The 27,825-nt window shown below is 45.9% G+C and overlaps 1 protein-coding gene across 6 annotated transcripts; it reads right to left on the bottom strand.

Annotated features, from left to right (window-relative positions):
• Positions 1 to 142: 142 nt before the first annotated feature.
• On the bottom strand, positions 143 to 27,825 carry SLX4 (SLX4 structure-specific endonuclease subunit). 6 transcript variants are annotated; one of them, XM_048961909.1, is made up of 16 exons: positions 27,690 to 27,825; positions 24,098 to 24,200; positions 21,762 to 22,503; positions 20,868 to 21,131; positions 19,907 to 20,081; positions 18,029 to 18,244; positions 17,052 to 17,266; positions 15,642 to 15,955; positions 13,913 to 14,195; positions 12,553 to 12,641; positions 9,384 to 9,530; positions 7,721 to 7,890; positions 4,535 to 6,957; positions 3,021 to 3,123; positions 2,342 to 2,821; positions 143 to 1,719 (listed from the first exon to the last, which is right to left on the bottom strand). In XM_048961909.1, exons 3-16 carry the CDS (start codon positions 22,129 to 22,131, stop codon positions 1,383 to 1,385), a joined length of 5,586 nt encoding a protein of 1,861 aa, XP_048817866.1. In that variant the 5' UTR covers positions 22,132 to 22,503; positions 24,098 to 24,200; positions 27,690 to 27,825; the 3' UTR covers positions 143 to 1,382. The 6 variants fall into 6 exon arrangements, 5 of the variants coding, with proteins under 5 accessions (XP_048817866.1, XP_048817871.1, XP_048817867.1 ...); XM_048961914.1 differs by having other exon boundaries at positions 12,553 to 12,635; XM_048961910.1 differs by lacking the exon at positions 27,690 to 27,825 and adding an exon at positions 27,145 to 27,456.

The raw sequence follows: 27,825 nt of genomic DNA, 5'->3' as shown, positions 1-27,825 counted from the left end.
CAGCAACGCCTGACAGAGAAGGAAGGTCACAGGCCCTCTGTGGTTACCCATGTCCCCTTCCCCTCCAAGGCCAGACCCATCCCACAGTCCCTCTTGGAAGACCCCCCCCCTTTCTCCTGCCCTCCCTGCAGTCTCCCTTACCTTTGGACCACGCGTTCCTGACGCCCTGTGCAGCTCATCTCCCTCCAGGTCACCAATCCACCATCCATCAGTGCAGGCTGATCTCTCCCATTCCACCTCTCTGTGCTGCAGGGCACCTGGCACAAATGCTCCTCCTCCAGTTTTTTTGCTCAGGTTTTGATCAGCACAGGCACGGAGTGCACAGCTCCTCCTGCTCTCAACCAGACCCAGTGTTTCTGCTTAGAACCATCCCTAAAGTCCCTCAGAAGACATTACTTATAGCTTAGCATTATTTCCTTCCAAATTGTTTATTGTATAGAAATCAAATAAAACCAAGGCAGTGCTGTATCAAATAATAAAATAAAAAAGTATGTTCCAAATACATAAATACATTCAGAAATCAAGCTTTTTCTTTTTAACTGTTATGTCTATTTTGGTGAGTGAGACTCAGCAGACTCAGACCTGCCAGAACAGAGAAAAATCCAAAGGTGTGGTAGAAGTTAATAAATAAGATGACTATTTAGTGTCCAAGACTTCCCCAAGAGTCCCAGACAGTTTCCAACCAAATATTGGTCCAGTTTGGAAATGACAAGACAGATCCACAAAGAGGCTTTAGATCAGGGTGTGAGAATTGCTTGAGAGATCCATTGGTCACAAATGTCACATAGTCAAGCTACAATGACACAGTGAAACAGTACTCAGAAAATGGAGCTGGTAATTTCTTTAGCACCAATCTCAGCAAAGTGAATGCACACAACTGAACGTTCAAACCTCAATGGCTTCTATGGTGATGCAGCCACCACAAACAGAGCACAAAAACACCTGCACCGTTTTGCAGCCACTTATGAAACACACATGGGTTATTCCACTCAATATTGGAACAAAAAGGGTTCAGGCCAAGGCCAGGGCAAGGACCGTGGCAAGGACCACTGGAGGAAGCAGCCATCTCAGAAGCACCAACAAGAAGAGAAGCTGGGGATCTAAAACTACTAAAATGGAAAGACAAGAGAATGCACAGGATGAAAGTCAGGGAACATAAAAAGGCTCCTGAAAGAGGATTTTGTGCAGCTCAGAGGAAAGCTGAGAGCAGGAGCTCAGTTCAGATCCGTTTTCCAGCGTGTCATCTGGACAGCAGGCCACAAGGAGGAGCAGTGCACCCACCGATCACACCAGCTCCACCAGGAGCAGCCTGGCACAGGGTTTCCACCTTAGGAGGAAGGCCTCTGTGAAGGAAATTTTCAGGATAGAGGAGTGGCATCCATTCAGTATCGTTTCCTCTTTTTTTTGCTCCCCTTTCTCTTCTGTTCCTTCTCTTTCCGGGCTCCAGCCGTGGTAAAGGTGATGCACTGAGCATCTAAGAAGTCCAGCAGCTTTGCCTTGGAAATCTTAATGCCGTTCAGTTTCAATTCTGCGTGCAGGTCAGCCAGCTCAATGGGCTCATAGAAGAGAATCCTGTCGTACAGGGTTGGGTTTGAGCGGATGTAGCACCTCACTGCCTCCAGTTTTTCTTCTTCCCGAGCTGCTGCCTGGGATGCTGGAAGTTCTTCTTCCTCCTCTTCAGATGCAAATGCATAGGCCTCCAATTCCTTCACATAAGAACTAAAAAGAAGGCCAAGTGTACCCGAAATCAAAGAAAGAACGAGCCACAAGGAGCAGAACGAGAGCTTCCTACATAGCTGGTGGCCAGCCCTTGTGACTACCATCTGTGGGATCATAGATTGATACCAGTACACATGCTGAGTGAAAAACAAGGCACACGTTCTACAAACTTTCCCATTCCAGCTATGACAGCTCCAGTCCTGCTCACTGAGGCCTGGAACTGGCTGGCATTCCTTGCTTCTGACCCACAGCACCTACTGCTGCTGTACCACGGCCTTCTCTGCTAAGTACTGCTGTGCTCTCCTTTCCCTATGCCAAATGCAGCTCCCAGCCAATGCTCGTTGTTGTGACAAGCAGTGACTGGGCATGCCAGACGTGGGCCTTGCCTACTGTGGCCTCAGCCACAAGCTTTTGTGCTCTGGGAATAGAACAGCTCACTGGGATTTAGAGCAAACAGCCCAAAGTTCATTTATTTTACACGATGGTGTTGACCTTCAGATGACAAACCCAAGGAAGCAGCAGGGCTCCTGTAGGCCACGGAGACGCTCACCTCTTAGCCGTGCTCCTAGCTCATCTCTGTCTTGCATCTTTGACTACTCTGTTCAGTATTTTACTCCCTTACCTCTGTGAACTGAAGGAGACATCGCTTCCATCCCCCGAAGAAACTGTAGACTTCTGAGATGCAGAGAGCATTGGTTCCTCACCTTCAGCTCCCAGAGACCATCCTTCTGGAGATGCAGCTGACCTGTTCTGCTCTCTGTTTCCTTCTGGATGATGTATCATTTCATTTCTCTGCTTGGGTGCTGCACAGCCTTTTTTAGAGGGTCCGACAAGGTCATCCTCTCTCCTTCCTACAGGGAGCACTGAAGAACCTGTTGCAACCTGCTTCCTTTTGCTCACAGACTTCGAGGCTTTGGGACTCTTTCCACCTGTAGTCTGAGCTGCCTTTGACTGCCTACAGCGTTTGGCAGGGGACTTCTGGGGAGGCTGGGAGGAGGGGACTTCATCCTCAAAGTCAGAGTCCCCATCCCGGTGAGTATACTGGAATATCTCTTTCAGTTTCAACACCATCTGGCGTTTTGGGAGAGCACGAACTCCAAATCTGAAAGGAAAAAGTAAGAGCTTAGGCTAAGATAATGCTGCACCTTCCACTGCCATACCTCAGGAAGGTGCTCATGAGAGGAACTCCAGTGGTGAGCTGGAAGAGCTTCACCAAGGTTTCTCTTTCATCCCAGTTGCTTCCTTTCACACTACTTGCTCACAAGTTTATATAAGAGTTACCTCACGGAGGTAACGCTAACCTTTTCAACTCCTCCTTCAGCTGTGGTGTCTCCATCATGGAGTAAGATGGCATTGGTGTCACTGGAGTGCTGGGAGAATTGTTGTTCTCTTGACATGCAGGTTCTGCAGCAGAATGAAATCACCACGATCAGACTTAGCACTTAAAATAGCTGTTATTTCTCATTCTTAGTTGCAGATATTTTAATTTTATATAATAATTAAGCAGCAGTACAAACTCTTTTACTTACTACTCACCTTCATACTGGATGGAACAGCTGACACTTCTTTTGCTTTTTAGAGTGGGACACTTGCTTTTTGTTGAATTGAAAATGGAAAATGGTTCACATCAAGATTTAAGTCAGGTCTGACTACAAAGGCCATTCAGGGCTCTGTTAGAACAGGCAGCTCTCGCAAGGCAGTGAAAAAAGTGTTTAGTGAATTCCATGAAGCAGTTCTTTTCCATGAAGGAAATTTCATGGGAGACCTGATGAAGAAGAAACTGAGCAAGTCAAGCTCCTGGGGTCCTGAGTTATTGATTTGATGAATCAGTAGATTTGCTGCCATTGTGAAGAGCAGCCAGTTTTGCAGGTCATGCTGTCAGCACTGGTTAAACTACTCACTCAGTACAGAGCAATATTTTAATTAGGCACTGTGAGATCATTTATTGGTGTCAGATGGAAGGAACCATGCAAGTGCAACGCATGTAAAATACTAATATTTCTAAGTTCTTGGGACCAGAAAGGTTATGTTAGCATTCTGTGCACCATCAGGCTTTCAAGAAGGCTGAACTCCTGTGGATCCCAGGGCAAAGCGGGTGCAAAGATGGAAAGACTGTGGCTCTCAGTCTTACGTGTGCCATGCTGACTTCTTGCTGTGCCGTGCACTCAGGTATCTGCCAGCACTCAAAGATCTATTACAAGGCCCCAGAAACAGCAAATAGAAGGCAATGGAAGTCAAGACAATCATGCATCAGCAGAGTTTTGCAGAAAAGCATGCATGAAGCAAATCCACGGGCTGGGATCAGTGCTCAGCCCAGCTACCTTCAATACAAGGAAACCCACTGCACTTGTGCTAGAGAGCTGCACCTTGTTGCTTACCAGATGTCCTGATGTAAGCACAAGCATCGCTTCCTGAATGCATGAAAAGCAGCAGACTGTACAGAAACCCAGTACTACAGTGAATACACATCCATCAGCACGCAAACTGAAGACTGTTTGTTTTGATTTGGTTATGGTTGGTTGGTTTATTTCCTTTCTTTTTTCCTCCAGGTACCCGCAGGTTCTGCAGTGACCACTGACATCATCAAAGAACCAGCAAGAATGACACACAAGCAGGTGTGCTCCAGTAACCTCACATTTAGATATGTGCTCCCCAGCTATAGAAGATGACTGTACATCTCTGCGTCTGGCCCTGACAACTACAATCAGGCAGCCAAAATCCCTACCAGCATATCAAGTGAACAAGAGGTGGAATGACTTTAAATGAAAACAATTTAACCTACTGCAGTGAAACTAGTATCAATGCAAGCTCTCACCAGGAGTCTTTATAGGATCTGCACCTGCTGCTGCTGATACCCTCTGTGACAGAGGAAGCACCTCTGGAAATTCATCTTCCTCCTCTTCTCCATCCCACTCATCCCAGAGTTTGGAGTTCAGGTAACTTGCTCTGCTGCCCCGTGGTGTACATGCCTCAATGGGACTCTTTTCAAGACGGAGCAAAGTTGTTCTTCTGCCAACAGGAGCTCCTTGAAGAGGAGTACTGCCCTTAATTTCCCACGCTTGGTCTGGGCTCTCCCACTGCTCACACACAAGGTCAGTTTGGGGGCTGCTGGCTGCGCTGGTGTTTGCATGGCCATTCTGTCTGGAGTCCTGGCTGTTAGCTCTGACTGGTGACAGATACTTACTGTGCCAGCAGTCATCAGCAGGAATTGCAGGCTCATCAGCAAGCAAGACACTACTGCTCAAAGACACTATACTTATTTCCTTCTCCCCCTCACTGTCCTGTATCTCAACCACGCTGACGTTTGATTTATCTTCCATTGACTTCCCATGGCATGGAGGCACAGATTTGGACAAAAATGAGGTATTATCACATTTGCTTTGTGAGCTGGTGTGAGCAAGGGCGAGAACTGGATCCGCTGAAGAAAGCGGTGCAGATTTCTCAAAAACTGACCCTGCTTCTGGGCTGCTGGAAGGATTTCTTTCACTGACACAGTTCTCCACAGGCAAATCTTTGTCTGACAATGCTGCTTGATGAACACTTACACTTCTGTCCATTTCACGGTTACTACTATCAGCTGTTAGGCTTTTTGTGCTGACTTTAGATTCTGGACTTCTGGAAGAGTTACTACCTGTGACGTGGGTCTGTGTTGAGGAACTTCTGCTTTTGGTCAGAACTGGTGTGTCAGGCACCAGCCAGGAGCTGTCAGTACCTGAAGACACTTCGTGACTGAGCATTTTCTCTGGGCTCAGGTTTGGGCTCTGCTCACCCTCTGTACAAGCATCTGTGTGGCTGCTGGGAGGCAACTCAGTGGACATCTTCACATCATTACTTACGTGTGCCTTATCTGTAACGAGGTGTGAGATCTGCAGTGATCTCTGCTCTGTTTCAGCAACTGATGTGTTGTGTTCAGGTTTTGGTATTTCAGGACCACATCCTCTATTTGCACATTTCAGTTGCTCAGGGCTTTCCACTTTCTTCTGAACAGAGCCTGACTCTGGTGACTTCTTGTCTTCTAACTCCATTTCATCATCAGAAGATAAAACAATAACATCACCCTTCTTGCTCCCCTGAGCTGCAGGATCCTGAGTTCTGATAACTGGTGCTGACAACACTGGGACATGCTTGTTTAAATCAGTGTTGGGAAGCTCTGGTGGAGATGCAGTCTCCAGCTCGTTGGCCTTCTGAAAAAGAATTTCATCAGGTGGGAATGATTTTTTTGTTTGTTTTGGTGTTGACATCTGTTCTCTCACAAGCTTTCTGTCTGATTTTGGAGACAGAGGTGAAGATCCAACAGCAGGAAAAAGAGGCACAAAAGCTTTGGAAGGAGGACTCCTGTAAGAACCATTTTTACATGGAGAAAAGTCTTTCTGTGTTTTGCTGTGCAGATGAAAATCATTGACATCAACGTGTTTTTCACCAAGAGCTTCTGATACTTTACTAACTTCTTTTGTTGGGGAAGGCTCACAGTAATCTCCCTGAGTTGCAGAAAATAAGTGTTCGTAACTGTCATTGATATTAGTATCAATGGCAAAGCTAAGAAACTCGTTTTCACAGTGATCTTCCCCTTTTACATCGTGTGAGGCCTGAGATGACCTGGAGTCCTTTCCACCTTCGCATCTCCTTACAGTCTCCCCTTCATCAGTGGTGGCACCACGGGATGCTGCATCCCTCTTTTGAGGTTCTCTGTGGTGAGGCACAGAAGTGATCTGTGTAGCATTCACGCTTCTGCATCTATTTATATCCTGCATTCTCTCTTTTTCTGCAGATAAGGCACATGTAGATGTTTCCACATCACTGTTATCCCTCAAATCCTTGAAGTTACTGCTTACTGAAGAAGATACAGATCTCTTCACCTCTTGCTCCTCAGTTGGTTGGTTCATCTCTTGGGCTGCCTCAGTATCACTGCACACACTGCAGTCAGTTCCTTCACTCGGTGTTGTTTTACCTTGAATCATCCTTCTCTGAGTTGCAGCAAACTCATAGATTTCTTCCAGCTCCTGTTCACCCACCGCATTGTCATCCTCCTTCTGGCATTCCTGGTTGAGGTCAGCTACTTCTTCCTCGTCTTCACCCACCCACATAGACTTCAAGAGGTCTTGGAAGTTCTCTGCTCTGTCCTCACAATCTTTGTCATCTGTCACAGAGATCAGATCACAATCTGAATCCACTCCAGAAGACATCTGACTCTCTCCAGTGTTATTTTCACAGTTTGCCATCAGCTCCCTCACACCAAACCTGCAAGGATATAATAGTAATGTTAATACCTCCCCCTTTCAGTATTTCCCTGCCTGGTCACTCCTGTGAGCCCTGTGAAGGATCTGCATGAGGATGTTGATTTCCTAACATATAAAAGCTCCAGTGTGCTCCCAACACCCAGAATTCCTTTTTCCAGGTGTCACATGAAAGCATCAGGTTCACTCTTGCTTTTTTTTAAAAACAAACAAACAATCAAACCTTCTAAAAGCATGACTAAAACCCCTTTGACAACTGCACTGGTGAAATCCCCACGGCATGGCAGACAAGGCACCCCTGTGCACACACACAGGCAAGACCCAGCCATCAGTGTCTCAGCTGCTCCTATTCCAGATTCTTTACTCAGTGCACGTCCAGGTTCATAATTGAGAGCATAGCTGACAAAATACATTAGTGCTCTGTGCACCTCACACACTCTGAAGTGTTCAGTTTGCACATGCATAGAGTGTAATGCTTTAAGAATCACACATGCTACGCATGCTTCTCATCACTGACATCAGCTGTCAATACAGAGCCTGAGACAAAACTCTTGGCAAAGGTGTGACAGACATATACTGAAAAAGGAAATCTCACAAAGACTCAACCTGAAGAGAGACTTGTGGGAAACATGAGGGCAGTAATGCTATAGAGGACTATGGAACTTTTAGCCACTAAACCTACAAGAGAAGAGCCCAGGTTGTGGGGTCTGCGTAGGGTCTGTGGGCTGAGAGCAAGAAGGGATCCCAAACAAACTCATGATACAAACCTGGCAGCCAGAGCCCCCACCTGGGGCACCACCTCAGCAGGGATGTCAGCATCAGCAGCATACAGGTACCTCAGGAAAGCACGGGCTGCCTCTCCTGTCACATCACTCAGCAGCACACGGCGCATCTGCGCGTTGCCATCCTCCTCCACTAAGAACCCTTCACTGTGAACCTGAGGGAAGAGAAAAACAAGTAAAGCCCTCCTGGGGTAAGAGGACAACAAAAAAAAAGTTGCTAGCAAAGGAGTATCAATGCTAATATTCATATTTGTGTCAGCTCATTTCTTCCATTCACCAAAGGCTTGGCCTAGGACCAGGACCCGATCCTGACGTGACCAGTTATGAAGAGCTTCATACAGAACAAATTCTTTCCTTCCTGACTCTACAGCTGTTAGATTGGATAAAGTTTGACCACTCGTTTTAGCTAAACATGCAAAATATGGTTTGAGTTCTCCATTCTGCCTCAGAATCCAGTTACTGCCCAGAGCACAGCTTCCAGAGTTATCTACACCTCCCTCACAGGAAAGCTTCCTCTGTACTTTTTATTAAAGAGTATTAGCTGTTTTGAATTTACCTACTCTTGATAATTGGACAAATCTCTAGTTCTCCCGGTGTCCTGCAGGAAAAGAGACACCAGATAAACCCTGTGTCACTGAACTGGATCACTACCTGTGTGGGTCCAATCTGATTTCAGGTTTTGCTGAGAACATTTCTCCAGTTTAGTAAGGTTTCACTTCCTTTGCAGTCCAATCATGTAATGTGCTACCTGAAACTCTCCTCAAAGTCAGGGGGCATTATGAGCTCCAAAGTCAACTCTGATTAATTACTTTCTCACTGTTACCAGAATGCTTCAACAAATAAGAGCATCTGCACGGAAAATAAATGTGAAACACTGCAGACATGGACCTGGTGGAAACCAACCCTCTGCAGGAATAAAATAGACAGAGCGTGGGTCAGCCTCACCACTGTGCTCATGCAAATGATTCCTGCCCATGAAAACAGCTGATGGGAACAGTGAAGCCAAATAGAGTTGCAGGGAAATAAGAAAGTCTGGCTAATGCACTGCTGTTTTGTTTGGTTTTTTTTTAAATCTTTTGATTTGTGGACCCAGGCGCATTTGATAGTGGCTGTGAAGATCCCTTAATAAATTTCACAGTAAGGCTGAAAACTGGGGAACTAATCAACCCAAAATGTTTCCAAGGACACAGGAACCATGCACTATCCCTGCAAAAAGCCCAGTTCAGTGCAGCTACTTCCATAGCAACTGTGACAATGACAGAACCCCTGTGCAGGTTATTTTCAAGTACTGCCAGAATTTCTTTAACCCATAATCAACCTTCCCAGTCTGGGTGAAAGGCAGGAGATACTAAGATGGAGTCTGCACTGGTATTAATGTAACACCCAAAAGCACAGGGCACCTTGGAAGTTTTCTGCATTGCTTGTGGGCAGAATGTAAGTAAGGATCCTTGCCTCCTTATAATTTCTCCAGATAACATACTATGTTCTTCCATTACTTTGTCAGGATTCTGCCTTCTGGGTGAATCTGCCTGCATGTCTGCAGGCACCTGCCATTAGGACCTGCAGCACCGACTGTAGGTGTGGGCTTTGCTGAAGAAGAATAGGAGTACTTACAGCACAGGAGTACTTACTTATCAGCAGTACTTACAGTCTGAATGGCCTGCGGACACCGTGCATACAGCACAAACATGTGGGCATAAAGGATTTCCCCAGAGTCCACCTGGAACTGGACATCACTTAAGTGGGGGTTGTTGACCATTGCACCGAAATCTGCAGCCAGCGACCTCAGGGAGGACTAGAGCACAGAATGAACACAAAGACAAGTCATATCACAGCTGTCACACACCTCCCTGACACGAGAATTACCCAGACTGTCAGCACTGCTGTACTGTGGGCCCCATTTTGGATGTGCTGTCATTGCCTTCCGCAGATAAGCAGCAGCATTAGGTGAAACAAGCAGACAAGCCTGTAAGACATTTCTGGATTTGTTTTTCTCCTCCTCCTTTCTACTTCTTCACAGCCTGGCAATGGTGAACAAATGGCAGCTGTGCTGTATTCTCTCCTCGCTCTGCCTTGCACACTATCACCATCAGATTTTTGCCAAACCATTTCCTGATGTGGTTTAGCCACTGCCTCCTGTTGGCCTCTTGATCTGCTGCCTTTCACCTCATTTTAGGAAACTGTAGTTTTCACTTTGATGGACTGGAGCTCAGTTCATTGTAATTAGAGTAAGAAGAAAGAGGGTGACTCAGCGATGGGGCAGTGAACCTTTCTCCTCTCATTCACTGCCTGGCAGTGACAGCTCAGAAGAGCAGCTCTGCAGCAAGGGGCTCACATGCAATAAAACTAATGCAGTAATCTAGCTGAAAGGAATTTACATGCTTGTTACACAAACTCCTCCTGAAAACTCCACTCAAAAAAGCCCCCAAACAATAACATCAGAAACTCATAGTTTCTATTACAGTTCCAGAACACCTTGCTGGAAGTTCGAGGAGGGCTTGTTGCCTGAGCTACCTGTGACTGCAAATGGCAATGGCAACATGAGGCTTGGGGCATGCTGCCAAAGGCAGAAACAATATCAAGGGTTGATAGACACGGTTTCTGCTCTGGAGCTGCTCCCAGTACAAACTCACCCCAGGCAATTCTCTAAAGATTCAGACCCCTGGAGGCAAATGTTGTGCCTCTGGAGGCGCCCACTGCTTCAGAGAAGCAGGAGATAATCTCAGCTCACAGTTAAGAGAATGAGCAAGTGAAAACCAGTTCATACACAGCACACTAGTCATTGACCTTGTGCTTTTTAAGCCTACTGCAGAGTTGAAGAAATGCAAGTCTTGCTCTAGAGAACATCTGCATGAGATGCACTTCCACCTGGAACAACACAGCTCTTTATTCTATTAGCAGGTTTCCACACTGGACTGTGGAAATCCAACCTTTCTACTTGCTCCAGCACGTGTTTGCAGGCAGCCAGTAATAACGAGCAGTCAAATAGCAGCACACAGCAGAACACTTCTTCCAAGACCTCGTAGGTGGCCTACAAAGGCTGCGTGTGCTTGGGAATGGTGTGGACTGACCTCCAAGAGGAAGATAGGAAGCTCAGCCTGGAAATTAATCTCATGTTTCTTGCTTTCTTATTCTTGGTAGGTGGATACCTGCAAGACAGCCCCTCAAGAAGCCAGCAAACACAGATCCTGATGCTGTGCTCCAGGCAGCCAGCCCAGGACAGCCTTCCTGCTGATGTTAAAATTACAAATCAAGAATGGGGAAATTAAATAAGACTAAAAGCCTCCTGGCTGCACCATTCTCTGTGCAAAGTAAACAGGTTGGTGTAAAAACAGCTCCAGCAGGTACATGATCTTGTAAGAGAAATCACCAAGGCACTCTCCTACAGAAGCCAACCAAACTGGATTCTACAGATGTCACAGGGCTTTTAAGCACGGGGCAGGGAGATGTGTCACTAATGCAGTGGATCTATTAGCTCTACGTGCTTACCACTGTTGTGTTCATGAAGCACAAATCTCTCTCACTGTCAAATGAACTCTTCATTTGTTTGGGAATCATGGAATTAAACTCGATCTGGACAGTCAATCATCACATTAGTGCTGGTAACTGAGTTCCAGCCACAGGATCAGAACGGTTCTTGCACTGCTAAAGGCATTTGTTCTAATGCTCAGAGGCTTATGAAACAGCACGTTTTATTTGCCATGGATTTTTTTACACCTTCAAAGAACATCTAGACTTTCTATAACAAGTAATTGGGATGCTCAAATTTATTTGATTATTACCTCAAAGATTTGTCTTCTTTTAGAAATTTCTGAATTCTACATGCTCAACACAAAATTGTCTTCTCAAGGCACCAAAATTCACCTGGCACCAATTCCTATTCCTTTTCATGGCACAATTAGTTATTAGCAAACCAAAGATGGTAAGTTTCATGAGATGCCCCTGGAGATGAGTTAGGGCTTTTTTAAAAACAAACTTTAATTGAAGAAAACTGACTGTACATCTACAGGAGAAAGGAGAGGGACATCCAGGCTCAATGTGATCTACAGAACACTACTGTCTTCATAAGAAATTGTGACTTTCTGGCCTGTGGCTTTCACCACAGAGAGCACACTGGTTGTTCACCTAGCTCCTCTGATACATGTTCTCACAACTGAGGATTTTCTTCTGCTGCTAATGTGAGCATCTAAGAAGCACTCATCATGGACTGCATGTTATCCCATCTATCAGGCTTCTATGTCTAATAATTCAGCCTAGGTCAGCCCTTGCAATGATTCTCTCCCACTGGTAAGCATGATGTGGAGAGGAAGGTGACAGAAAAGGAACAGCTCCATTCAGAACCACAGAGCCACTGGTATGTGAGCCTGGATGAAGCAGCAGGCAACCCTCTCTCTCCCAGGCTCCAGCTAACGTGCTCTGATAAAGCTTGGGAATTCAAGCAGAGTAGCACCAATAGCAGTACAGCTACAGCCCTGCTTCCAAATTCTTTTCATGCTTCAACATAATGGTTTAGCCTGATTCTCTTTATATAAACAATGCAGATATTGGCTTTATGTTACCTGCCATTTTAAATCATCTTTCTCGTTAGGTGGGACAAGACAAATTCACAGGTCTGCCTATAGGTATCAAAGAAAGACCATGTGCATTGATCTCACCTGTGCCATCATCATCCCTGAGACTGAACCTTCAGTACCTCTGTTTCCATAGAAAGGAACAGGAAATATTCCACATTTCTACCAATTGCACAAATTCTATAGTTTCCTTTTTACAGCAGTAAGCAAACACAAAATAAGGGTGGGGAAAAGGTTTTTCCTTACTTTCTTACAGCTGCGTGTCAGGAATCTCTTCTCTTCAAGTGAAGGGACAAAACCAGTACATGGAATATCACTGGAACTCAGTTCTTTTCCTCAAAGAAGAAAAAGTGGATCACAAATCATGAACACCTTCCTACTGAGACAGAGTGATGTAAGATCTCCTAAGAGAATCTTTGCCACAGCAGCTCCCCAGGACAACTGCTACAGTGAGCCTGGCTGGGCTGGCACCCAGCTTGTCCCCCAGGCCTTTCTCAGAGGGGTATGGCTCTGTGCTGCAACAGGCTGTGGGTATGTGAGCACCATTCTGTGCATGAGGTTTTCACCTAAACAGAGGAATTGCTGAGCACAGCACGCTTCTCCACTTCATATCTTGGTTTTCCTCCAGTGGGAAAAAAAACGAGGCACAGAGTGGGATGGGACAAACCCCAGCAGACAGGGAGAGTGCATCTTGGATCTGCATTTCAACCTAGACAAATGCTCAGAGGCAGCAGTGAAATGAGAGGAGTTTTGCACAGCCTGATCCATGTGCTGTGCACAGACCAGGATGAGGAGCAACAGAAGGAATTGATGTCTTCAGAAATGGGTTCAGTTGCATTACTGTATGCACAATTTACACTTATGTGCAGAAATGATTTCCCTCACCCAGGAACCTGTATTTTCATTGAAAACCCAGCACAAGTTTTACAGGACCAGCAATTATTTGCTGCAGCTTAGTTGGAGAAATGAGGAATATTACACCCAAGAGAAAATGCAGGCAGACAGGTGGTCTCATCAACCATGCTCTGTCTCACAAGTGACCAGGAGACACACAGTACACCCTGCTAAAAGCCCAGGCCATTGTAAGGGGTGACACTAAAAAGTGCAGCTGTGCACTGTGTGCAACTATGAGCGGCAGGTTAGAGCAGATGTTGTGTTTTTTTACCTGTGCAGGTACAGATAAACTTCAGGTCTGTGTACCAATGGACCAACCACTGCTCTTGCATCTCTTGTTTCCAGAACAAGAAGACAGCACACATAACAGAAAGCGTCCAAATAGTCAGAATGAACTTATTGGCCCTGTCACTGGATATGCCTGGGCTCTGTGCTGGCAGAAAAGCCTCTGATAACCTTACAGGAATTTTAAAATAAAATGCAGTATTTGCTGCTGGGAGTTCTCAATGACGGGGCTTACGACTCATTTTAGAAACGTCTGCCGATTGTAACTAAAGCTTACTGCAGGGAAATGTTCACCCACAACATCACCTCCCGGATCATCAGCCGCCTGTGGATGCTGTCATGGCTCTCCTGACACGGTGCAACCAAAGTCTGGCTCTGTGTAGCTGCAGCAATTAGGGACAGGGCTCAAGAAACTGCCAGAACTCACCTGCCTGCTCTGCTGCACGAGTATGGCCAACATCAAGGTTCCACTGAGTAAGGGTAAGTCCTTCCCCGGCCAATTCAACTAGATCCTGCAGGTTCTGAATATCCTTCTGGCTGTGAGATAAAATCTGCCCATCTCCTTCAGGGCCTGACTTGAATTCATCACAGGTTTGGTCTCTAATCTCTCTGCAAGTAGACTCATGAGAACCAAAGTCAGGCTGAATTTGCTGAGATACTTTTGGCTCATCAGATCCTGCTGATGGCAGAGCATCCTCTGGTTTATGATTCTGATCAAAAGAGGGGAAAAAGACACCAATAAGTTAGGTGCAGTGTGTATTTTTAGAGCTCAGAATACAGTTTCAGAACATCTAGTAAAGAATTACAGAGCATACCTCGGGCTTCCAAGGCAGAAACTGTAATTTTATGAAGGACACTCTAGAGGAAAGATAGCTATAAAGGGAAAAAGGGAACTACAGGAGAAAATACAGGAAAAGTGGTTTCACAAGGTGCACGTCTGTGCAGGCAACTGGCAAGGAAGAAGAAAGGATGGTGGAAATGTTCCCAATTCAACATCCAAATATTTCGTTATTGCTGAAGTGTTTGGCAAAAGCTGCAGCTGAAGCTGCCCAGGTGCTTCTGTTCTGAGATCTAAAGATATTTTTGCATTCACAAGTAACCATGCCAAACTTTCACCTCTGAGCTGATATTTTCCAGGATTGATTTCTGCTTCCCACTGAAAACAGTTTTGTTCATTTCTAAGTAGAAATGGCTTAGCCATTTCTGAGAACGGAAGGAATGAGACGGGCAAACACGGCCCTGATTTTAAAGGTCTCCCTCCTTCTTAAACTTCTCTGGTGCTTTTCGTTTGAGAGGTCGAAAATCCACAAAGAATGGAGTCCCTCTATTGTAGCCCTAAGCAGCAAAAAAACAGTGAAAAACACTGCAATTTGACAAGGGAAAAAGTTATTTTAAGAAGTACCTATATACACACAGTAGCTTTGGAAAAGAAGCACCGAACAATCCTTCAAGCAAGGCACAAGGGAAGGAAGAGAAGTAATATATTTCTTCTTGGTGAGCAAGTCTGTAGTAAGATGAGAGATTAAAAGACTTTTGTCCCTTGTGAAGGCATGTTTTATAAAAATACAGAGCACTGAAAGAGGCAGGAGATCTGGATGAAAAACAGAATGAAACAGTGGAACTGAAAACAAGATCAAAGCTCATGTGCCAAGAGTCAATGGGTTGCACAGGGAAAGCCTGAAGTGCAAATGCTTCACTTTACAATTCTGGGCACTCTCACCTTCTCTGTGAAAGGCAAAAATAGCAGTCTTCAGCTTAAACTTTTCACCTAATTCTTTGCTGCCTGAGCACAACACAGAGTCATGTTCCAAGTTGGAGGGGACCCACAAGGATCACAGAGTCCAATCCCTGGCTCCACACAGGATCACCCAAATCCAAACCCTGTGTCTCGGAGAGGTGTCCAAATGCTCCATGAGCTACAGCAGTTTGGGTCAAAAAGCAGGGTAATACAAGCCTTGGTTTCTCTCCAAAAGTGAGGATTGAAAGTTCAAAATCACAAAATCCAGCTGCACAACCAGGGGACAACAGTAAAGGAGAACTGAGTATGCAAAGGCAGGGGGTCACATTTAAATATCAAGTGATGCAACAGGAAAAAGTTGCAGGGTGAGGGACCTAGGACACATACAAACCACAGTGTGGACGAAAGAGTGTCCTACCTGCACAGGCTTCCAAGGTTCAATTGGAGGGGTTAACCCAGCAGCATAGAATGATTCAGGGTCACAGGGTCCCGTCAGAGCACTGAAATTCCACAAAAAGCAGTCCCTGTTTTTGGGCAATGGCAAGAGCCAGGCTGCTTTCCCAGATTCAACCTCCAAAATCCTGCTGGTGGGAAGCCGAGGAGTGGGAGGGAATTCCACCTCTTGTGCAAGCAGCACAGCTAGCTTCTCTTCTATCCTTCTGCGCACCTTCGCTGGATCCTGCAGCAGTAATGGAGGAGGGGTAGTTGGGCCTCTTCTACGTCGCCTTTTTTCTTTAAGAAGAAAAGAAAGAAGAACCCAAATAAACAAGCAGCTGAGCACATAGGGCAGAGGAGCTCACATGCTAGCTCCTTCAAGTGTTGCAGTCAGTGACAACCAAAATGTAGCTGCAAGCTGAACGCAGCCCTCAGCATTTCTGCAAGGAGTCCGAAGCCTCACATCACCCCTATTGGAGAAATGAACTCCAAAAAAATGGCCTCATGCTTGCACAGCTCTGCTGTATGCTTAAAGATGCCACATCTCTACAAAATCTGACCATTACAGCTGATATTCCTGCAGTGCACCTCCCAGGCCCACAGCATGGTGCCTATATAAACAGGTTTCGATAGATCCCAGAGCTGCACTAAAAAGAGAGGGAAAGAAAACAGCCAAGCAAATCTATGAAGGACTCTTTTAGTGCATATGTGTGTGCGTCATGGTCACTGATAGTATCAAATCACAGCCCACACAACCACAGCACAGCTGCTGTTTGGCAATCCTGTGTTTTACTACCTGTCTCTTACTAGTGCCCAGCCCCTAATCCAACTGGCAGGAGGAGATCTGAGGTCACTAAGAGTGAAGTTCTCTATGCAGCACTCAGGACTCTCCACTGACCAGCTGTCTTCCTTTCTAAACCCTTGTTGTATGCTGAAATAGCAAAGCACAGGCTCAACAGCATGTAAGACACATAATGTCTGCTCTGGGAAGAAAACACAGAGAGAAACTGCATCAATCAAGGCTGCAGTAGGATGAATATGAGAAAAATCTACTGCATGAGAAACAACAATGTTATTTTTGAGTTATTTCTTTTTACTTCCACAGCTTACAAAAATACAATAGCTCATCTTAACAATATTCTACAGATTCAAAACAATCAGTGAAAAAAAAGAGAAGCACGAGATTCATAAGAGATTTCTCTAAAACCAACAGAGATGACGCAGTCCTTCTTGGTTGTGTGTGGATTCTACATACTGCTGAAGCTCTTACAGATTAAATAAAATATGAACAGGGCTGTCATCCCTCCTGTATCCAACAGGAAAGTGAAAAGCAGGCTGAGTTACATCATTCCTTCCATAACAGTCTTTGACATTAATTCACTTTAATACATACCTGATCCTGGCTTCCATCTGATTGGCAAAGCAGTCACTGGTTTCACATTTGTAACTGATTTTGCTTGTTCCTGCTTTTCTTGCTCCAACAGAGAGCGTGACATCGCCATAGCAACCAGCAAATCTTCATCCTTAGTCTCCATTTTTGCCCTCTTCTGCTTGTTCTTCGAGTCCTCTTTGGAGGAGACTTTTCGCTTTGACCTGCTTGGTTGATTGCTGAAATGGAAGAATGCAGCAGGAAGCTCAATTTAGCATGACTGAGTCAGAGACAAGAAATGCCAAGCACTTCAGAGAAGCTGCTCTACTTCATCAGAGTGATCCCCATCTCTGGGATAATGAGAAACTATCTGGAGTGCCTTCTTTCCCAGCAGAGATTAGATTCCTTATTACCTACAGAACCTTGAGAAAACCCTACTTTGAGAAGGTAAGCATGAGACCACAACAGTGACTGAAGTTTCGTGTGTTTTTTAAACACCTGTGATCTCTATCCTGAACACTTTAAAATATGTATGAAAAGGCAACAATTAAACAAAGTTGAAGCAGGATGAAAACAAACTCGCAAAAAGAAGAGAAAGAAAAAAAAAGCACTCCCAGTCTGCTGTGCAGCAGCACCCTCTTGGGACTTGGGCCCACATGAGCCTGCCTTGCTTCTACAGTTCTTTCCAAAGACTGCAAGGTCAATGTCTCTCAGGACAAAGGAACACTTTGCATCTCACTGCTTTTAAACTAAGACAGGACAGGTTTAGGTTGGATATTAGCAGGAAGTTTTTCATTCAGAGGGTGGTGAGGCACTGGAACAGGTTGCCCAAGGAGGCTGTGGATGCCCCATCCCTGCAGGCATTCAAGGCCAGGCTGGATGTGGCTCTGGGCAGCCTGGGCTGCTGGTTGGCGACCTGCACACAGCAGGGCTTGGAGCTGGATGAGCACTGTGCTCCTTTGCAACCCAGGCCATTCTAGGATTCTATTTTCACCACATACCTGGGAAATTGAAGAGGTGCCTCACCAAGCGTGGACACCTGCATCTGCACTGCCTGAAGAAGCATCTGAGGAGGAACATCCATCTCAACAGCACAGCGTTTCAAGTGACTGACTCGGCTTTGGGGGGTTTGGAATTGCTTCCCACAGATGGGACATTCAGGGACTGCTGGTTTGCTGGAGGATGACGTCTGTGCTTCTTCCATCTCATCCAGACACCTGTGAGACGACAGCAAAGCTTTACAACTATCCACACTACTGTTTAAGCCCTGCTGAAGACAAGGAAGTACAACCATCTCACAGCTTTAACAGCCAAGGAAACATCCCCTAACAAAATGATGTGCCTGCTGCTGTGATGGCTGTGATGTAACAGAGAGCTGAACGTCACAGCCTCAGAGGCACATTAACAATATGCTGCTCAGGAGCAAGTGCAAGCAATCAACTTCTAAAACTGTACTGTGTGTCCGTCATCTAATCCCTCTTTCTGCATCCATTCTAACATTCCAGCTAATTTATAAACCACCATTAAAAGTGGAATCACCCTACCAGAGAGGCAGTAAGTCCTCCTCACCCCAAATGTGGCTATTTCTTGTCACTGATCACTTCTGCAGGCATGACCTCATACAGTGCTGAGAAAGCAAGCCACCTTCAAGGCAGACATCTCTCTTGACAATGGCAGCTTTTTTGCCACAGAAAAGCAGAGTGGTTGAAATGAATGCTGCACTCTAGAGTACTGGACAATTAACTGCTAATAATTTCTGGTATGTGGAAGACTGTGGAAAAGTTACAGGTTCTTTTTCCCTCCTCTCCAAAGAGATACGCAGTACCTGTTTGTGTTACAAAGCATGCTATAAAAATCACTCCCTGATTAGGACATAAAGTACAGAACCTGCAGACAAGGGGCTGTATAACAGACCACTCTTGATGTCCTAGGACTGGTGATTACCAGTTTGCCAAGACATCCATCCATCTGCAGCTTTACGTCTTATGATGAAGACTGCCATCAAAAAATCTGCAGCCAATAACCCTGTAATCTCATTGTATGACCACGTTTAACAGCTCAGAAAGACAATTCTCAAAGCTATTCCTGACACTGGCACTGCTTTAGCGCATCTGCATTCCCAACAAGTATCTGAAGACAGAAACAGCAGCAGCACCTCCAAAAATGCAGCTGTAGACAGTGCAAGTGAATGTGAGCTGCTCAAAAACAAGCTGTAGAACTGGGCAGATCAAATCACTCTTCAGCCTCTTAAAGTGCTGACATTAAGACAATACAATTGTTCAAGTGTGCTGTTTCTGATACCTCCTCAACAGGCTGCTAATCTACAAGAAGCCATCTGCACATCATGTATTAACACTATTTGATATTTACAAGTAAGGAAACTGCTCAATTAAGGGCACTGATTTCAGCTTAGTTGCTCACCATTCTGATAAGGCCTTCTCTTCTCCTCTCCACTCTCAATGACAAATGCTGTAATGCAACTTCCCCTCTTTCTGAATACTTTTCCCTCAGCAAACAACTCAGGTGTGCACTGACACGTTAAATGACCTTATGAAAACCATTTTTAGCAAAATAGAGCAAAATATCACTTTGTGGACTGAGATTGGCAGGCCTGCAATAACAGCTCCTCATTACTTCTGCTAGCCACTTCACAATCACAGCCCCTCCAAGGCACTACTGATAAAAGCAGCATTTGCCTTAACACGTTTCTGCAGAAGCCCTGCAGGGCAAGACAATCAGCTTCTGCTTTGAGATCAAAGCAACTTGCTAATTCAAGCCATAAAGGTCAGTGTCACCTCTCAGATTACCATGTTCTGTAATGGCTAAGCTGGCTGAGCAGGGAGAAGATGCAGAAAGGACTCATGCTGCTGGTCCCTCACCTGTTAACATGCTGCTCTCGTCGCGTTGAGTTCATAGCTGAGAGATCCTTCTGGCAGATCTGACAGAAGAACAAACCTGCATCCTCCAGGCTTTCCAGGGAATCCTTCTGTGTTTCCTGCTGAAGGGCCAAAGCCAGAGCACCGTCATGCTGCATGCACTGAAGATCACAGAGATCTGGCAAAAGAAAGGAAACATGATAAGCTAAGACAGAGAATGAAGAACCCTGTATGAAAGGCAGGGAGTTATTACACTTGTCATTACTAAACCAGACACACAGAAGTCAGCTCTACAATCTTCCTCCTGTACCTTCACATCTTTTTTCTCACAAGGTAATGTACAAAACGCACTCCTTCAATAACACAGAACTACTTTACTCTGGGAGCAGCAGGTGGCATTCATAGCACATCACACTGCCAAGGCAGGTAAGCTTTAGCTAAAGTTGCTACGAAGAATTGGGGTCTTATACATAACCACACAGATTTCGTGTTGATGCAGAAAGAGGGCCTTGATATAAAATAAATAAACAAAGAAACGAGTGAAAGCAGAGCAAAATTTCTGTGAATTCAGTTCATCTGCACAGAACATACTAGCTCTGAAGAGCTCTTGGTGGGCTACCAATGATGGGGTCATTCTGTGAGTCATATTCACTTCTCGAGGGAAGGATGACACAGTGGACTGATCCCGTCAGAACTTCAACCTGCTTCCAAGAAATCAACTAGCGCTCCAGAATCTAACATGAAATTAATTCAGGCTCAGGAAGGAGCTGGGAGAAAGGAATGGACAGTCCTTTAACGACTGAGAAAGCAAGTTTTCTAAGAGATCTGGAGCACTGCATGTGCAATGAGCCACTGGGCTAGCTGGGAACAAAGCCCAGGAATCTTGGGTTCCTTCTCAGGCAACCATTCTAACCAACCCACAGCACTCTTTCTGCACGTACAAAAGCAAGGAGGACAAACTTACCATTCTCTGCTGAGTTCTGCTCTTGGCTTTCACCAGCAAAATCTCCGCTGGTTAAGGACTTTGGCAAGCTACAATCTGTGCTGTGTTTTAGCTGATCAGGTGCCACTCTCTTGAACTGCTGCATTCTCTCCACTACCAGCTCTGCCACCCGCACCTTGGAGCCTGTGAGAGGTGGAATCTTTGAGGTGGGTGAGGAACAGGTCCCTGGCTGTGTAGCAGGATGGAAAGATAACGTTGTTTGGGAGCAACCACTCCGACTATTTACTGGAAGGGGAAAGAAACAGCAGAGCTTTACCAGTCAGTCTTAAACACATCCCTGAGCTGCCCAGAGAGCTGATGGGAAGCCAGGCTAAGCCAGGCTCAGCTTTGCAACACTTATTCTTAGACAGAGAACTGAACAATGTGTTCATGTTCAATGTATTATGTGACTCTGTGATTGATAACCACAGTAACAGTATCAAGCTTTCCTGCTGCAATGCAGTTCAAATACCTCTCCATCCCCTTCAGAGAGGAATATTAAGAAAAACCTTGTCTGAAGGTCATTAGGGTCATTAGTGAGAAGAACAGGTAACACAGCCCTAAAGCCCCGTTCTTCCCAATGCACAATGTCCTGATGGCTCCTGATGTTCTTTGCTCTGACCTCCACAGGCGTGACACTGTGAAAATCACTGAATCATGACTTCCTAATAGATTCCTTTGTGATAACACCACATCTGAGAAAAGATGAAGCATTTTACATCATCTATACATAGCACACTGTTGGGTTAAACGCCTAGATAAGCCTACGTAACTAAGTGCAGATGGAAACTCCTTCAACAGTGCTGCTAATCGTCTTCTCCAGGTGAAGAGCTCCACCCTTATCAGTTAGTGTATTTTCTGTTTTGGTTGACTCACCTGTCAGAGTCCCCTGGCTACAGTCACTGGCTGTGGAACTCAGCTGGCTGGCAGGGAAAGGGCTTCTGCTTCCATCCCCTTCTGAAGTGTCACCACTACTGCAGGCCACAGTGTCACTGTCTGCTTTGTGCCCCAGTGTTTGTATCCTAGGACCCAAATCCTGAAGCAAGCTTTTTTGCTTTGCAGATGGAAAGAGGTGATGGTTTTGGCTCTTAGCAGCAGCTTTGCCTCTTCTTACTCTGCTTTTTGCTGCAGTATTCTTTGATCTTTTCTGAGCCCTCTTTGCTGCCTCAGTATCCCCAGATTTTTTCTTCCCTTTACCCAAAAGATTTGCCCACAACTCTTTAAAATCATTGTCCTGTTCATCCATTGGCCTGCAGGTTCCAGTAACGCTGCTTCCTAATGACACTGTGTGGACTGAAGGACAGCAGAAGACAGCAGAATCAGCTCAGGTGTGCATCCTACATGACCTTTTCCATCCCCTCAGGGAGCTCCGACATCCAGAATTCACTGAGGTCAAAGCAGTGGGCATTTCCTCATCGTTTCCACAGTTCTTTCTTCCACACTTAATTTGCAGCCATATTCTCTCTTCACAGACCCCACTTGCCTTCACATATACTGCACTGACAATCTGCCTCTTCAGATGTCTCTAGACCATAAAGTAAACACTGCAGTTTGTGCAGAGCACGCACAGGTTCTTGTTGGTATGCTACAGGGCTTCAGAAAGACACCTAGGAAAGCCCTGAAACAAAGAAATACACAAGGGGGTTATGTGGGGTGTCATATACACATGCAGGATGTGAAAGGGCAGGGGAGAACCAAATTTGTCCAAAATAATAATAGGACAAGCATGTACTGATTCAAACCACTACAGCTGTACTACAGCCAACACAAGCCACATGAGGAGAGAAGAGGAAAGCTTTGAAAGCATGCATCTGATACTGGGTGAGCTTCTGCCCAGGGGCTTCTTCTTAAAAATAAATTCATACTTACACTTGTGACAGTGCACCTTTAACAGGGAGAGCCTCACTTCTTTCTGAGAAGTAAATAAAGGGAATTTCTTGCATTTCAAGAGGGTTTCAAGGACAAGTCTTAGAAAAACTCCATCTGGCACGTTCATCTTTTCTGGCCCCCATGCCCTGCTCACGTTCAGCTCCAGCTCCCCTGCTAACACTCAACTCCTCCAGTGAGTACACAGTAAACTACAGCACTAACCATGTCACACAGACTGCTGTCAAACACACAAGGTAAACAGACTAAACAAATGATATTGCAGGGTTTCTTCATCTTTTTCAGCTACAGTAAAATAGCTATACTAGCTATGAATTACTTGGAAGAGCACTAGCTGTAATATCCAGATGGAAATGTCATCAATCCCCAGGCAACATTAAAACTAGATCTCTATTCTTAGACATTTTGATTGTCCTCTTCTTCCCAGTCCTAAGCTCACTACAGTTCTGGCTATTTTACCAGTGGTTTTATACTGCTCCCCAAACCTAATTCTTTCTAACAGAGTGTTTCACTTGGAATGGCAGCAACTGTAGCTCAGTTTCTCCAGCAAAGCTCTGGGCACCGAAAGACTCAAAGAGGAGGAAAAACACAGGCAAGATTGTTTTCTCAAATGGTTTGGCTGCAGACAGGCAAGGCTGAGGAATGCTGGTTACACACTTTCATGGGTCAGCCTTTCCTATAAGCAATTACAGATGTTAATGGATTTATTTATTTTAGACACAGCCTCCTGAACGAGCAGAGGATTTTGCTGTGAATCTTGGAGTCATTTCCTGCCAGAGAGAAACTGAAGTTTTATGTAGCCAGTTCATAAATTTCATTTTCCTGGACAGAATCTTGGTGCAGTTATTGCTGTAAATTAACCTTTTTCTTCTAAGTAGGAGACAGCGTGTGCAGAAAAATAGAATCTCACATCCTCCACGGCCTTAAATACTTCTCACAGACACACTTGTACTGTCAGCTTATTTACGGCCAGTGCCTGACAGTAAATTTTGAAACAGATCTGCACTTTTGTGTTTGCAATCAGTGTTCAGTGCCCCATGAAGACCATGTCAAACACAGAAACAATGCAAAACTAACGAACAATTTATGTCTTATTCTTCCCTTTCCAGACCTGCATGCCCAGGCTCCTGCTCTGCATCTCAGTGTTTCCGATGCTGCTACTGTCGGTGTGACCTGACAGCCAGTTTTGGCACGAGTTTGTAGAGCTGGAAAAGTAATGGCTTTGAAAATAATTGCTCTCAGTATAGCTTTCAATTCACTTTGGAAGGATTTAGGACTCTACAAGTCACAGAAGCTGGTCAAATAAAATAAATGCTGGCACTTACCAATCTACTTAGATGCCAAATCTTCAGCCCAGTTGTGCCTGTCACGTAAATGAGGGTCATCAGATCAGAACAAAGCAAGATCAATAAGAATGGAAGATGGAACCTGACAAACGAAAGGAGAAGGTGAGATTTAGTGTACACTGCACTGATTGCTCTTCTTGATCACAGTTCCAGGGTGTGACAGGAGGGAGAAGGAAATGACACGTTCCAATGGTGCTGTGTTTTGACAATGGCATTGACCTGTGTAAGTAAGGAGGAGACCTGCACACGTCGCTCAGGTCTGCTCAGCCCAGCACCACTGCCCCAGTGCCACGTGCTGAGAGCCCAGCAGGCAGAACGGGTCAGATAGGATGGACAGAGCCCTGAGCAACTGCTCACAGCCACGGGTGGGCGAGCAGAAGCTTGGACCAGAGACCTCCTGAGGTCACCTCCAGCCCGAGTTATCCTACGATCCTTCAAACAGCCTGTCATAGCCTTTCCCATTTGGGACTCATTTTGTTTCCTAGAAACTTTCTTGAAAACCAGAATGGCAACATCTCATTCTTAAAACATCCCCCAGTGTTCAGTGTCATCATCGTCCATCCACACAGCACGCTCAGCCTTTCTGATCCTGCAGTTTTTATGGCCACAGGCATCTGCTGAACGAGCTCCCAGAGAAAGCAACACTCTTACATCAGGTCTCTTTCCCTTCTTACTTCATTGACTGTCTGTTGATGAGACAAGCAGCACAGAAGCTCCAAATCTACTCTCTTTAGACCACTTAATACTTTATTAAGTAATACGTATCACATCTTCCAGACTCAGTTCTCTAAAATAGGAGTCCTTCTATTGTCTCATTTCCCAGGAGAATCCCTCCTGGTCCCTCCCCATCCCCATCAGTATTCCCTGAACCTTCACAAAGGATTTCTATGTAAACTGTATTAATTTGCTCTTTCTTTCATGGTTTGCTGACGAATTCAAACCATCCCACTGAGACAAAAACATACAATGATGGACATCTCCAAAGAACTCCACAATCATTTCAACCACTTCAATAAGGACACTTCAAACACTGACATGTTTGCAATTACTTAGTTCAGCCTCAGAATCCTTCTAGGAAAAAACCAGGCAATATATCTGTTACCCTCCCACCTTCCAGAGCAGCTTCTCTCACCAACTGAAAGCAATTCTAGCAGCAACCCAACCACCTAACACCACCTCTCCTGAACTTTCAGATCTGCACCACCTGGGCCTGTCTGCTCACTGCTTTTCAATTGCCCAGAAAGAGTTCTCCTGCCTTTTTGGTCCCCAAGAATACGTCACGATGGCTGGGAGCAGAGCAATGCCAGGTGTGCCTCAACACCACTTGTCCCTTCTCCCCTTCTGCCCCAAAGCACTACACATCATCCCCAAGGGCTGACCCCACAATTGTTTACTAACAGAAGGCCCCACACTACACCAAAAGGAAAGCACCATGCTACGTTGTGAGCAATTTCTTGGTCTTCCTAACAAATACAAGAGCAATCACTCTTACAGGGATTACTCAGCACTAGGAAGTAAGGCAAAGACCAATCCAAGCGATTTTCATTTTTCTGTGACAGCACAAATTGCAACATCTTGCAGCAGCTCCTCTCCCCACGAAAGCAGCAGCCTGCCAGGCTCAGCATTCCTGCCTGCAGTGTGGGACCCCCATAGCAGGAAACATGGGGCATGTGCTGCAGGATGGGTGGCACCTGTCTGAGCAGGAGCACCTGCTCCCACTTCCTCCAGCAGCAAGATCAACATAGGAGTGGTCTTGGGCCTGTAAGGCAGGTCTTCATTTAAAGGGAAGACAAAGAACAGGAGGACTAAAGCAACCGTTATCTATCTCCACAGTCTTCAGAAGCAAGTTAATTGCCATGGTGTATGGATCTAGGGTGCTAATTACAGTGCTGGCAAGACACTGGGATTCATGCTGTTAAGTTGGCACTGGAAGTTTTGTTGCCCCATCCCCTTTTTTTGAAAGCTGCAGCCTGAAGATGTGGAGGTTGGTAGTGAAACTCTGGGTCGTGCCAGTCCAAACACTGCAAAGGGAAAGAATTTCTGTAGTGTTTGCTCTGGAAGCCACACCAGAAAGATAATCCCTAGGGATTTTTCCAGACCAAATCTTATAATAAAAAAATCTTCCTATAGGTTCCCAATGTTTCCCATTCCTGATGGAGAGCAGCACGGCGTGTCCGCAGCATAATATCTGGAATTTCCATAGATTTCTTTAAAGATTCTTTGCTGGACTCTGTGCTAAGCAGCACCTTCATCACACACACTGCTCCACAAAGTCATAGTGCCAGAACTGCACAGGGCAGGTTCTCTTTGTCTGTGGAAGCACAATCCCATTATTACTGAGGACAGCAAGGAGGAGAAAACAACTGAGTGCAGAACAGGCATTGAGAGTCAGGTACCAAGCCCCAGCCCTGGCCCCTGACTGCTTTCCTGTGCCAGAAAAGGGTAACAAAACCAGATGTGGAAGCATGGGAAATGACAAATTATTGCAAGCCTATATAAGCAAGAAAATGATAGCTAGGAACAGGTTGTAACAAGCAACCTTAGCACTGGCCAGTGTCCACGTCTGCCTGCCACCACCCCTTACATTACTTTATATCCCATCAGGGTACTGTGCTCACACTTCTCAAGTCTCTGCCTCCCCCTGCTAGTGCCTGCTACATATGGTAAAGCACTTCAGACCCAATAAAAACTCCATCACACGTTAATTTAAGTCGCTACTTACATGACAAAATGTCCCTCTACATTTTGGACGCTGTAGAAACCAACCCGAGTTTATAAAAGCCTTCGCCAAGAACAGATTTTTATTTTATACCTCCTAAGGAAGGATAAAGGGGAAGTAACGTAAAAATAAAGAGTAACGGTTGCTCAGGTGCAAATGCCCTCTGCTTGTATGCAAACACAGCAGCACGCCAATCAGCGGCACACGCAGCTGGGGCTCCAGAAACGGGTACTTGATAGGACTGAAATCAACAGGAAAGTTACTGATTTAAACAGAACCCAAACCAAAGGACTTGACAACAACATACCGTGGAGGTTCCAGTAAAGGGAACAGTACTGAGTAAGCAGTAAAATTACATAAAATACACATTCTGCTTAGAAAAGGGCTTTCAAGAAGAGTCCTTGCTGTGCATCAAAACAAGAAATTAAAAAAAAAAAAAAAGGGTATTTCTATTGGCAGGGTCGGAGCTTTTGGAAGCACAAGTCACGGCTCCTCACACTGCTAACTGGGAGTCCTCAGAGGGACGGCTGGGGGGTGAACGCCCTTCCTTCCCACAGAGCCCAGCACTGGGCCGTTAAAGAGGAGCCGATGACTCGGGACCGACAGCCGCAGCTCCGCACATCCCGCTCGGATCTGTTCCCGCCGCCCGGCCGGGTGACGTCACCCCCCGCACCGCAGTCGCCCCACAGGCCGACACCGCCCCCTCCCCGCCGGCAGGTGGCGCGGCGCCGACGGTGGCGCCTCAATGACGTCATGACGTCGCGCCGTCCGCCCGCCCGCCGCCACCGCTGAAGCGCGGTTCGCTCGGCCCTGCCCGCACGGCCCGCCGCCCCTGCCCGGCCCGCCGCTGACCTCCTCGCCGCGGCACGGCGAGCTCCCGCCGCTCCTCGCGCCCCACCGCTACGGTGGGCAGCACCGCCGCCCAACCGCAGCGCATGCGCGGGGCGCCAACCGTCGCCCTACTCCGCGCCGGGCGCGGTGCGCATGA

Source organism: Lagopus muta, chromosome 15 (genome assembly GCF_023343835.1).
Source record: "Lagopus muta isolate bLagMut1 chromosome 15, bLagMut1 primary, whole genome shotgun sequence".
NCBI lineage: Eukaryota > Metazoa > Chordata > Aves > Galliformes > Phasianidae > Lagopus > Lagopus muta.
The sequence above is the reverse complement of the archived record's forward strand: the minus strand, read 5'-3'. Positions and strand labels throughout refer to the sequence as shown.

Excerpts from the sequence above, each read along its gene's own strand:
- SLX4 (XM_048961909.1), bottom strand. The coding sequence starts at position 22,131 with ATGGATGAACAGGACAATGATTTTAAAGAGTTGTGGGCAAATCTTTTG. Across the intron at positions 20,082-20,867 it reads GCAGAACTCAGCAGAGAATG|ATCTCTGTGATCTTCAGTGC; the intron begins GTAAGTTTGTCC and ends TTCTTTTGCCAG. Across the intron at positions 18,245-19,906 it reads CGAGAGCAGCATGTTAACAG|GTGTCTGGATGAGATGGAAG; the intron begins GTGAGGGACCAG and ends GTCGTCTCACAG.